General features: G+C 46.1%; 1 protein-coding gene across 1 annotated transcript in view; it reads right to left on the bottom strand.

Annotated features, from left to right (window-relative positions):
* The window catches only part of LPCAT3 (lysophosphatidylcholine acyltransferase 3), a 38,370-nt gene extending 30,657 nt beyond the window's left edge, over positions 1-7,713 (bottom strand). The window contains exon 1 of the mRNA XM_033222978.1: positions 7,057-7,713. Coding sequence (XP_033078869.1) covers positions 7,057-7,207 — 151 coding nt within the window. The 5' untranslated portion in view covers positions 7,208-7,713. The remainder of the gene's footprint in view (positions 1-7,056) is intronic.
* Between the last annotated feature and the right edge of the window lie 5,579 nt (positions 7,714-13,292).

The following is a 13,292-nucleotide window of genomic DNA, read 5'->3' as shown; positions in this document are numbered from 1 at the left end:
GCTTTGGCCTCCCAAAGTGCTGAGGTTACAGGCATGAGCCACCATGCCTGACCTGGAAAATTGTATGTAAAAGAAATTCTTGGCCGGGGCAGCGGTTTATGCCTGTAATCTCAGCACTTTGGGAGGCTGATGCGGGTGGACTGATTGAGCTCGAGTTAGAGACCATCCTGGGCAACATGGTGAAACCCTGTTTCTACAAAAAATACACACACACACAAAATTTAGCCGGTCATGGTGGCTCACGCCTGTAGTTCCAGCTACTCAGGAGGCTGAGGCTAGAGAATTGCTTGATCTGGGAAGCAGAGGTTGCAATGAACTGAGACTGCACCACTGCACTCCAGCCTGAGCGACAGAGTGAGACCCTGTCTCAAAAAAAAAAAAAAAAAAGAAATTCCCAAACAGGCAGGTTTAGATTATGATGAAATTTGTGGCTATGAACTAGAATAGAGTCTGAAAATGTAGAAGTAACATACCTAGACTTTTAAAACTGGAAGGGTCCTTGAAAGTTATTTAGGACAATCTCCCTATTTTATAGTAGTAGAATTTTTGGACCCTGCTTTGTGTTACGGTCAGAAGTCTCTTTGTTTCATTAATGCTGCTTAATTTTCATCTAGCTTACCTTTGGTCTCTTTATATTGTGATTCCAGTGCTACCTGAAGAAAGCTTTTTGCACTGAATAATGGATTTTTTTTCTGAAGGGCCAGACCTGACTTTGGTCCAAAGGGAACTAAACTGCAGGACTTCCTTTGATTTTAAAGGTCGCTAACTTCAGTGATGCTAATTCTGAACCTCTGAGGAATGAATTCTTACCCCCAGCTGCAATTTTTGATCAGTCTAACAGCCAAGCCACCATCATGGCCAAGACTAGGGAACACTCACACTAAGCAGGGTGGCCATCTGCTCCATTTGGCCAGCTCTAGCTTTGGACGCTGAGAGGTGGCTCATATGCTTACTGCATCTTGGTTTAACCACTGAGAGTGAAAAGAGAAAAGGACACTAAGGGCATTTATCTTTTCTACCCCCGCATGCTCCTCCCAGTCTCAGTGGTAAAGAGCAGGAACTTGAGTCAGGCAGAACTGAGTGTGACTTTAAGCAAGTTACTCAATCTTTGTACGGCTGACTTTCCTGTCTGTACCAGGAGATCTTAACAGTACTATAATTACTTCACGGGTAACTGGTAGGTTTAGGCGGGGAACTGCCTGTTGACCATTTAGGACAATGTCTGGTACACAGAAAATCCTTAATAAATGCCAGCTATTACTATTATCAAGGGGTAGCAATATTAACATACCCAATCAACGTGAATAAGATCCTCTTCTCTGTATAAGCTTTTCCATGGCATTTCATTCCCTCCCTGAGTCAGTTATGACACCAATACTGTCTCCTAAAACTGTCTTTAGCCCATCCAGCTACTCAGGCAGGAGGATGGAGTCTTTTTAAAATTACAACTTTATCCTCCAACTAATAAGTTGCCAAGTCATTCATTCATACATTCACCTATTCGACAAGCATTTATCGAGCCTTTTCTACAAGCCAAGTACTGTGTTAAACTCTGGGTACACTGTGGTAAACAAAACTGCCATGGTTTCTGCCCTCATCTACAAATACATAATTACAAAGTGTAATATATACTTGGAAGGAAATTCCAGTCAGTATGAGAAAGTGTAACAGGCGACATAATTTAACATGAGAGTCAGGAAAGAACTCTCAGAGGAAGACGAAAAGGAGTTTGTCAGGTGACGGAAGGGCACTCCAGGCCGCAGGTGAGCGTGTGCAAAGGCTCTGAGGTAGGGAAGGCTTCATGCCTTTCCTGAGGAACTGAACAAAGGTCATGTGGCTAAAAGGTTGTCAGCTTGCCTGGGACGAGGCAGGGGCTTACCAGCCAGGTATGGAAGCCCCTGAAGGGTTCTGAGCAGGAGAGGCACAGGATCGGATCTCTCTGGCTGCTTTTGGAGAGTGGACTGAGGGGGCAAGAACAGAATGAGAGACCAGTCAGGAGGCTACTCGGGTGGTGCTGGTGACAGATGGCTGGTGGCTGCGGTGATGGAGAACAGATGAATCTGAGATACCATCTAAAGGTTGTATTGATAGGACTGGGTGACTGGGATGCAGGCAGTGAGTAAAGAAAGGCAACAAAGCTGATTCTTGGGTTTCAGGCATGAGCAGCTGTGTGGATGACAGTGTCTACAGAATCTACCTTTCAAAAGGTTCTGGTATTCCTAGAATAGGTCACAGGAGATCCTTACTTTCTCCTCTCAGCGCAGTCAGCCTGTCTCTAAGCCATTATAACTTCCTCTCTAGAACACTTCCTTCTCCTTAGTTTGCCTATTACTTGTCTATGCTGACTTCAAATCACCCCAGACTGTATTATCTTTTTAAATACAGCTCCAGTCATATTATTCCCCATTCAAAAATCTCCAGTGTTCCCTATCACTTATGTGAGTACAAACTCTTTACTTTGGCTTTAAAGGCTCTTTAACCTACAGTTCCAGCTTGATTTTCCATCACTTCTCTAAAGTCCTGTTTTAATCAAACTAGACTACTTGTTCCTTGGCTGTGTTGCCACAGTCACACCTCAGTGCCTCTGCTCATGCTATTCCTTAAGTCTTACCATCTCATTATGCTGAAACTTTACTCATCTTTAAATGAAATGTTCCATCTTTAAATCTCATAAAGCTCTGTACCTCTCTTATGGCACTTAAAATTTATTGGGGTCATTAGTGTACTTATGTCCATTTCTTGTACCCTAACAGACCATAATACCTTTGAGTGCAGGGCTCCATGACTCATACTACACCCACAGCTCTTGCCCTTGCAAGGTTAAGAATACTGCTTTACCGTCGTAGGTGCATGTTACTAAATGTATTTTAATAATTTATGGTATTAGTTACATTAAGGAGTGATGAGATCCAAGTTGTTGAAGGGAAGATGTTTTCTGGTAGTATTTGCCAGCACCAGGGCTCATGGCAAAATTCCTCTTCAGGATCCTTCCATCAAACTCCTTGCAATCATACACACAACACAAACATAAACACACTCCGTTTATAGTCTTCTGACTGCTCAAAATACTCCAGTGCAGCAGTCCACATAAACTGACTTTTTCTTTGAAGTATTGAATATTAAAAATTGGATCTTCGGCTGGGCGCAGTGGCTCACGCCTGTAATTCTAGCACTTTGGGAGGCAGGTGGATCACGAGGTCAGGAGATCGAGACCATCCTAGCCAACATGGTGAAACCCCGCCTCTACTAAAAATACAAAAATTAGCCGGGTGTGGTGGCGTGTGCGTGTAGTCCCAGCTACTTGTGAGGCTGAGGCAGGAGAATCACTTGAACCTGGGAGGTGGAGACTGCAGTGAGCCGAGATCACGCCACTGCACTCCAGTGTGGGTGACAGAGTGAGACTCCGTCTCAAAAAAAAAAAAAAAAATTGCAGCCTTTAACTCAATATTTTTCAAACTGTTGTAACTCATTCATAAGCCATGAAATCAACGTAGTGAGTTATTATTGAGGGAAAAGTATTCTTTCCTGAAACTTGTTTCAAATACGTGTATATATACACATGTCTGTGTGTTCTGGGTCACAATGCAAAACATATTTCTTACAACGGGTCTTAGTCAAAAAGGTTTGAAAGCTAGTGCTTTAATGCTCTGCATTTCACCCTAAGATCAGCACACAGAACTGAAGTAACAAAAGAAAGATGTCAGGAAAATAGTAATTAGACTATCTGATTAAAACGTATATTTTAAAATGTGAATGATATACCTAACTCTCCCCTTGGGGTATTTGCATTTAGGGAGGTGTTTTTAACCTGAATTCATCTAATCGGTGGAAAGTGAATGGGAAATCATTTTGAACTACAGGCTTTCTTGGTACCTCCAGCAAGGATTTCCTCCAGTATCCCAGTTCCCTGGGAGAGCTGGGTTCAAGAACCAGGAACTCCTCTGCTGAAAATCTACTGGTTTCTAGGTTACAATACACAGAAGTGGTAATAACCTTTTGTAAGGGAAACATATTTACAACCACAACGCACTCCTACCACGCACACAGCAAGCTTAATCAATTTATATTTACATGTATGTATTTAACCTATGCCTACTAGGTATACAATCCTACCTGTCCACATGAATGAGCTATACCTGATAGGAGGCAAGCTGAAGCCCCAAGTTGATCTAAAAATGAGAAATACTATGAGTTACTGAAGGCAACAGTGTATGTGAGATAGGAAGGGAGGGTGTGGGAAATGGTAGAATGAGCAGGGGGGCTCCGGAGTGTGGTAGATGCATTACACCAAGTGCTTATTACTTTGATGATTGGTGGTAATGAGAGAAGATGAGAGAAGGAGTGGGATATGGAGAAAACAATTTCCTAGTCAGCTGTATGCCCCATGACAGTACACAGCAATAGCTCAGCAGGAGTGCACAGGCAGGTTATGTCAACACACAAAAGTTGAATTCCAAGTCCTAATTCTAGCACTAACTCCATTTAACAGATTGCCCCTTATAACTTGTGTTACATTCTCAATTTATTGTTGAGAACCAACAGTTTCCAAACTAATTACTAATAGTAAGACTATTTTTTTTTTGAGACAGGGTCTTGCTCTATCCTTCAGGCTGGAGTGCAGTGGTGCCACGGTTCACTGTAGCCTCAAACTCCCAGGCCCAAGTGATCCTCCCACCTCAACCTCGGGAGTAGCTGGGACCACAGGCATGGCACGAGCCACCACGCCTACCTGATTTTTATTTTTTTTTTTTTTGAGACGTAGTCTGGCTCTGTTGCCCAGGCTGGATGCAGTGGCACGATCTCAGCTCACTGCAAGCTCCTCCTCCCACGTTCACGCCATTCTCCTGCCTCAGCCTCCCGAGCAGCTGGGACTACAGGTGCCTGCCACCACGCCCGGCTAATTTTTTGTATTTTTAGTAGAGACGGGGTTTCACCGTGTTAGCCAGGAGGGTCTCAATCTCCTGACCTCCTGATCCGTCCGCCTCAGCCTCCCAAAGTGCTGGGATTACAGGCGTGAGCCACTGCGCCCGGCCGCCTACCTCATTTTTTTATTTTTTATTTTTTTTGAGACAGAGTCTCGCTGTGTCACGCAGGCTGGGGTGCAGTGGTGCTAACTTGGCTCACTGCAACCTCCACCTCCTGGCTTCAAGTGATTCTCCTGCCTCAGCCTCCCAAGTAACTGGGATTACAGGTGCTCACCACCATGCCCAGCTAATTTTTGTATTTTTAGTAGAGACGGGGTTTCACCATGTTGGCCAGGCTGGTCTTGAACTCTTGACCTCAAGCGATCTGCCTGCCTTGGCCTCCCAAAATGCCGGGATTATAGGCATGAGCCCCTGCACCTGGCCTAATTTTTTAAAATTTTTTTGCAGAGACAAATAAAATGTTGCCCAGGCTGGCCTCAAGTGACCCTCCCACCTCGGCCTCCCCAAGTGTTGGGATTATAAGCATAAGCCACTGCGTCCTGTCAAATGTAAACACTAGTCGCCAATGACAATGTCAACAAACAACTGGGTCAGAAACAAGGATGAAAGAGTAGGAAGTTCAAAGCTGGTGTAGTGCAAATAACCCTAGACTGGGGTGCTGATAAATTTGGGTGATGTCTGGGTGACACTGAGCAAATTGCACAACCCCAGTTCCATTCCATCTTTAAAATCTTACAATTCTACAGAGGAAGAAAAAGGTGATCTTTATTTGGAAGAAAGGAAGATCTTGGTTTGATATGTAATAGGCAAATAACAATGCCATTAGGCTGGGTTGTTTAAATATGAATTAATGCCTATCCCATTATCTAGATTGGGTTAACACCCTCTGGTGATATTATATGTCAGTGCTTCTACTGGATAAATGCCAAACACTTCTCTGGCATTTAAGGCTTTTCCTGCCCAACTTTATCTCAAACTTCTCATGGTTCAGACCTCTAACCCTCTGCTCTGGCCCCAGTCCTGTTTCCTTATCACCACTTATAGCTTTTGCTTAATCCTTCCCACCCACCCTCTCCTAAAGTTCCATAACCTTCATAAAACGTTCCAACTGCTTAAATTTTATGTATATATATGTACAGGTACTTCCCAATCTTGGCCTTTCTACAGGACTTTATAGCAATCCTATGTGGTAAGCACTGTTGTCCTCATTTCATAGATAAGGAAATTAGGCCCCAGAGGGTTTTGTGGCCTGCCTAGGGTCCTTCAGTTTGTGAGCAGCAACAAGGCTGGGTGTGATTTGTTTGCCTTCAAAGCCCATACTTTTTTCCATTGTACTATGCTGCCTCCATGTATTAAACCATGGAGTGAGGATGCAGTAAAAAAGCCTATAAACCAGTTGTAATACAGCTTGTTGTGGCATAAATTCAGATACACCACATCCTTTGAACCACACGTGTAATAAACGCTTGGAATAGTATGGATCGATTTTAAGGAGGTTGTTAGTCCTGTTTCCCAAGTCCAGCATTAAAATGATATTCCAAGGTAAATGACAGGTAGTTGGCTTGGAAAATAAAAAAAAGCAACATGGCATAAGAAGAAAATAGTAGGAAAGGGACAGAAAAGAGACGAAAGTATAATATAAGCTGGCAATAAACAAAACAGACATCAAGAATATGAAATATGGAATATGGGGCTGAAAAGGACGAAAGGGCTAAAATTCCTAAGTTAGGGGCCCTATGCCTACCGGTAAGATGCGCGCGTGTGCGGGGTGGTTATTAATGACAGAGCAGGACACATGGCCAGACAGTGGAACTCAACAGAGCGACAAATAAAGACAGGTCGTGGGAGCACGGGTAGAGCCTGGCACAAGAGGGCGGGGGCCCGACTGAGGGGCCAGAGGGCATTGCAGGGGTTGAAGAGAAAGGTGAAGAGGTTCAGAGGGCACAGCTCCCCAGACTCGAGACAGGACTTCTGTCTTCCCTCAGTAGCTGTTGGTGTGCTTCAGGATTCACACCCGCACCCGGCACTGCCCTCCCGGGTGGCTCCAGGAAGAGAGAGCGGTCCTGTCCCCATTCCTCCCCTACTCCCCGGGGACTCCGCGAGGGGCGGAGGGAGGCAGGAGGGTCCTTACCCAGGAAGATGGAGATGATCAGCCGCAGCGCCTGTTCTGACGCGCCCAGGGACGTCGCCAACTTGTTAAGGCTCAGCTCCTGGAAACCCGACTGCAGAACCCCCGCCAGCGCCACCACAGTCCCCTCGTCCCCCTCGGCTGAGGACGCCATCTTAACTCCGGGCGCCCCACAGGGACCCCCCAGCTCCGAGCGCCCCGAATGCAGGGAAAAAGCTATCGCTTCACCCCTAATTCCGGCTCGGGGCCCGCCCACGGCGTGCGCATTGGCTAGAGGCCCGCCCCGCCGCGCCAGCTCACCCCGTTATTGGTCGACCCGCTCAGAGGGCGGGGCCTAGAGCGGCAAGGTAGGAAGAGGGCGGGTCTGAAGGTTTGTAAGGCAAAGGTGACTCCTGCCGAGAATGCACACGGAGGAGGCCTACGGCTGGGCGGGGCTTGGCGTCGGGACCCAGAGCTGCCATTGGAAAGGTCTGAGCCCGTGGCCCGGCGACCGTTCAACTCCGTTCGAAGTGCTCCCGGGAGGAGTCCTCCCGGGCGAGCAACCGGCCGGCCCGTTCGCTGCCTTCCCATTGGCTGAGGCGGGAGCAGGCGAGAGTCTGGGCGCGGGGGGACAGCCCGCGCGCGAGGTTACTCCCGGTCGCCGGCGCTGAGGTTACTGGGGCATGTAACGGGGAGGCGGGAACGCCCGCGCCGCCTCGCGCGCGCCCCCTAACGGCCCCTCCCGGCCGTTCTTAAATTCTTAGGCTGTTAAACTCGTCGCCGTCACTCCCCGAGGTTCAGTGGAAAGCCCAGTGCCCCAGGAGCAGTCATTGCTCCTTTTATTTCATGCATCCCTTTTCCATGCAATTTCGTGTAGTAAAACGTGATCTTCCCCCGAGAGGCGATGAAATTAAGATATGCATATTTAACACTTATTATTTTAATTAAAAATTCAAATAGTGGCCGGGCCCGGTGGCCCAAGCCTGTAATCCCAGCACTTTGGGAGGCCGAGACGGGCGGATCACAAGGTCAGGAGATCGAGACCATCCTGGCTAACACGGTGAAACCTCGTCTCTACTAAAAATACAAAAACTAGCCGGGCGTGGTGGCGGGCGCCTGTTGTCCCAGCTACTCGGGAGGCTGAGGCAGGAGAATGGCATAAATCCGGGAGGCGGAGCTTGCAGTGAGCTGAGATCCGGCCCCTGCACTCCAACCCGGGCGACAGAGCGAGACTCTGCCTCAAAAGAAAAAAAAAAAATTCAAATAGTTTTGCACTAATACATGTTTATGTTAAAAGTTCTAACAGTATAGTAATGTAAAACAGCAAAGTCCTATCTCCAGGTCCTGCTTTCCATTCTCACTTCCTACAGGTAATCCTGTTAAGATTAAGCCCAAGGGTGGGGGCGGTGACTCACGCCTGTAATCCCAGCACTTTGGGAGGCGGAGGCGAGCGGATCACGAGGTCAGGAGATCGAGACCATCCTGGCTAACACGGTGAAACCCCGTCTTTACTAAAAATACAAAAAATTAGCCGGGCGTGGTGGCGGGCGCCTGTAGTCCCAGCTACTCGGGAGGCTGAGGCAGGAGAATGGCGTGAACCCGGGAGGCAGAGCTTGTAGTGAGCCGAGATCACGCCACTGCACTCCAGCCTGGGCGACAGAGCGAGACTCTGTCTCAAAAAAAAAAAAAAAAGAAAAAAAGAAAAAATCTGTCCAGCACTTACCATGTGCCAGGGATTGTGCTGGGCTTGGGAATAGCATCAGGAGCCCAGAACCAAGGAGTGGGAGGATGCACAAATAATAGCATCAATGAACGTGTTATTGCAAGTGAAGGTAAGTGCTCTGAAGGAAAAGGTCAAGCAAGCTTCTTTGACAGTATGTAACAAAGGAATACTAAGAGTTTCTTGCAATAACTTAGTTACAATAATTTGTGGCTCATTCTTGTAAAATTACAGCTTATACTTTTACAGCATTTGCACTTTATAAAGCACTTTTATCCGTATTATTTCACTTGCTTTGACTGTGCAGTAGAATATTTATTATGATGATGTCCTCTTACAGAGGCTTGGAAAAATTAAGAAACCGGGTAAGTTCCTTTACAAGTAAGCGGCAGACAGAATTTAAACAAAGGTCTGTCAAATTCCCTACTCCTACTCCCTTCTTGGGCAAAATTTTAAAAAACAAAATATTTCATTCACACAGTAAAGTAGAGGATAATATAACTTCCCCAGGTTAAGAAAAAAAATCACCTATGCATTTGAAAAGCTGGTATATCCCTTCCTGAGGGCATTTCCCTCCTTCCTTTCTCAGAGGTCACCACTTTGCTGACTTTGGTATTTATCAATCCCATGCCTATTTTAATACTTTACATACAGCATATATCCAGAAAGGAAAATTAGTATAGTTTTGCATGCCTTATATTGGCTGGGCACAGTGGTTCATGCCTGTAATCCTAGCACTTAGGGAGGTTGAGGCAGGAAGATTGCTTGAGCCCAGGAGTTGGAGACCAGCCTGGGCAACATAGACAGACCCTGTCTCTACAAAAAAAAAAAAAAAAATTTAGATGGGCATGGTGGCAAGTGCCTGTAGTCCCAGCTACTCAGGAAGCTAAGGTAGGAGGATCACTTTGAGCCTGGGAGGTTGAGGCTGTAGTGAGCCGTGATCATGACACTGCACTCCAACCTGAGAGACAGAGCGAGACTCTGTCTTGCAAAGAAACCAAAAATTATCTATATAGGCCAGGCGCAGTGGCTCATGCCTGTAATCCCAGCACTTTGGGAGGCCGAGGTGGGTGGATCACCTGAGGTCAGGAGTTAGAGACCAGCTTGGCCAACATGGTGAAACCCTGTCTCTACTAAAAATACAAAAAAATTAGCCAGGCGTGGTGTTGGGCGCCTGTAATCCCAGCTACTTGGGAGGCTGAGGCAGGAGAATCACTTGAACCCGGAAGGTGGAGGTTGTAGTGAGCCGAGACTGTGCCATTGCACTCCAGCCTGGGCAACAAGAACAAAACTGTGTCTCAGAAAAAAAAGAAAAAAAGCTGGGCACGGTGGCTCACCCCTGTAATCCCAGCATTTTGGGAGGCTGAGGCAGGCGGATCACCTGAGATCAGGAGTTCGAAACCAGCCTGGCCAACATGATGAAACCCCGACTCTACTAAAAATACAAAAATTAGCCAAGCGCAGTGGTGGGTGCCTGTAATCCCAGCTACTTGGGAGGCTGAGGCAGGAGAACTGGTTAAACCCAGGAGGTGGAGGTTGCAGTGAGCTGAGATCGTGCCATTGGCAGCCTGTGTGACAGATCAAGACTCCGTCTCAAAAAAAAAAAAGAAAGAAAATTATATATGTATTTATAACTTCAGTAAAGCCTAAACATATAGTGTTTATAGAGTCCAATTAAACTGCCTTTATAAAATTATGACAGTAAGAGAAATCTGATATAGTTGACTTCATCTTCCTTTTTTTGAGACAGTCTTGCTATGTCACCCAGGCTGGAGTGCAGGAGCATGGTCTTAGCTCACTGCAACCTCTGCCTCCCAGGTTCAAGCAATTCTTGTGCCTCAGCCTCCCAAGTAGCTGGTTTTACAGGCATGCACCACCATGCCCAGCTAATTTTTGTATTTTTAGTAGAGATGGGGTTTCGCCATGTTGGTCAGGCTAGTCTTGAACTTCTGGCCTCAAGTGATCTGCCTGCCTCAGCCTCCCCAAGTGCTGCGATTAACATGTGTGAGCACTACGCCCAACCTCCCTCATGCTTTTAACCTCCAAGCTATCTTTGGTTATTCCTGGGCATAAACCAAACTGACTTTGGGAGAAATGTAGTTTATAGTTAACCTTAAAGCAGGGATAATAGCCCTTCCCCAAACTAATGCCAACTTTGTAAAACTAGTGAAAGGCCACAAGGTTAAGCTTATGAAAGGGGCCTGAATTCTGCTAAAATGTAGGCATAATTAAGTGATTACCAACCATTTTTCAGGAGGTCACCAGATTTGTAACTTCCCCAATTACGCATCTAGATAACATTCATGTTGTAGAATTTAAGGTTGACCTTTTAGGATTTCTTTTCAGATTTTGGCATTTCTGCAAACGCCAGCTGGACTCATGACTCAACCAGTCCTACGGACCCCATCCAGAGGTGGAGTCAGGGCATGAGGATCATTTGCCATACCGCTCTGATTGCATCCCCAACAAACCAGCAGCACTTATACTGTAGGCCCCTGCCCACCAAACTGTGTTTGAAAAATCCTGGCCTCCAAATTTTCAGGGAGATTGATTTGAGTAATAGCTTCATGTACCGTGTGGCATGGTCAGCCTTGCATCAATTAAACTCTTCCTCTAATGCAATGCCATGGTCTCAGTGAACTGATTTTGTCTGTGCAGCGGGCAGGAAGAGGCCCACTGGGCAATCACACAGGGTAGCGTATGGCAGTGTCCTAGGCTTTTACATGCATTCTCACACTCTTCTCACTCACGACTCACCCAGAACAACTGCGAGTCCCGCAAGCTCCATTCAGGTAAATGGCCTATACAGGTGTACCATTTTTAAATTTTATTTTATTTTATTTTTTATTTTTATTGAGACGGAGTTTTGCTCTTGTTGTCCAGGCTGGAGTGCAATGGCACCATCTTGGCTCACTGCAACCTCCACCTCCCAGGTTCAAGCGATTCTCCTGCTTCAGCCTCCCAAGTAGCTGGGATTATAGGCATGCGCCACCACGCCCGGCTAATTTTGTATTTTTAGTAGAGACGGGGTTCCTCCATGTTGGTCAGGCTGGTCTCGAACTCCCGACCTCAGGTGATCCGCCCGCCCCCCGAAGTGCTGGGATTACAGGCGTGAGCCACTGCGCCCAGCCTTTTTAATCGTTTATACCATATTTTTACTGTACCTTTTCTATGTTTAGATGTGTTTCGATACACACAAATAGTTATCATTACAATTGTATTATAATTGTAATACACAATATTCATTATAATAACATGCTGTGCAAGTTTTTAGCCAAGGAGCAATAGGCTATACCCTTGTAAACTAAAGTAAAATTCGAAGCCCCCACTAACTGACCGAATGGACCCTCTCCTGGCAAAGCGGACCCCAGAGTAACCTTGAAAACTGAGTTATTTGGTCATGATGGGATGAGGCCTGGCATGCCTCCTTATGCTCACCCCTCCCTCCCTAACCTGTTTAGGTTTTCTAACCTAAGGGCTAAACAGAAACTAGCTCTTTCAAAAGACTCTACCAGTGATATCAACCAACTGTCTCATATTGTCCCCTCCTTTTATGCCTGATAAGAGAGCCTTGAATACGAAGTGGTTCTGACCAGTCTACAGAGAGTGCGGTGAGGATTTTCATGTTCTCTGCTTCACCTTTTGATGCCAGAGGGCCAAAAACTCTGCCCTTAGATCATCCTAATGCCACATTTTTGAACATGGGGCCCCGTGGAGAAGCATGAAGCTCAATTGCACATGAGTATGTTTATCCTTTCGTAAAACTTATCACTCCTATAACGTACTAAATACGTACATTTGGCCACCCCACTCAGCATAAATTTCTCTTCCCTTTGGCCCTCCCTTGAAGTGTCTGTTTCTGGCTTCTGGCTGGAGGCTATGCTTCTTGGCCTATCAGAATGGCCACCCTGTAGGCTTACAACCCTTTATGATAAATAAAGCCCTCTTTTTTATATTTATGAACCTCATCACCCTGATGAAGCTGGGGACATGGAGCCCCTAAATTCTGATGGATCTTCTTTGCCAGTGAAAGAGGTTTCCCCATCCCTGGTGGAAGCATCCCATCTGAGAGGACTAACCCTGCATTGCCTAAGAAACTGTAATGGTTTCCACGCAGTTGCCATGCAGGACAAAGCTGATGCTCCTCAGGACCCTTCCCCACCTACCCTCTTTGCTTCTAGACCTGTAACTAGACTCAAATCCCAGCAGGCCCCTAAGGTGAGGGACAAAGTGTGACCCGTGAGGAAGTGTGCGACACTCCAAAAGAATGGCTTAAGATGTCTAATTTATACAGACAAAAATTTTGGGAACATGTATGGGAATGGATATCAAAGGCATGGGATAATGGAAGGAATATAAAACTGGATCTGGTCAAATTTATGGTCTTACTAAATAGAGGTTCTACATTTAATGTTGCAACTCAGAGAGTTAGGAAGAGCTCTAACAATTTGTCTAGCTATTTGGCTGAGACATGGACCAAAGGTGGGTCATAATGAGTAAATCAGAAATTCCAAACCTGCCTTGGTTTAATGTAGAGGAA

Source organism: Trachypithecus francoisi, unplaced genomic scaffold (genome assembly GCF_009764315.1).
Source record: "Trachypithecus francoisi isolate TF-2019V2 unplaced genomic scaffold, Tfra_2.0 Lachesis_group11, whole genome shotgun sequence".
Lineage (NCBI taxonomy): Eukaryota > Metazoa > Chordata > Mammalia > Primates > Cercopithecidae > Trachypithecus > Trachypithecus francoisi.
The sequence above is the reverse complement of the archived record's forward strand: the minus strand, read 5'-3'. Positions and strand labels throughout refer to the sequence as shown.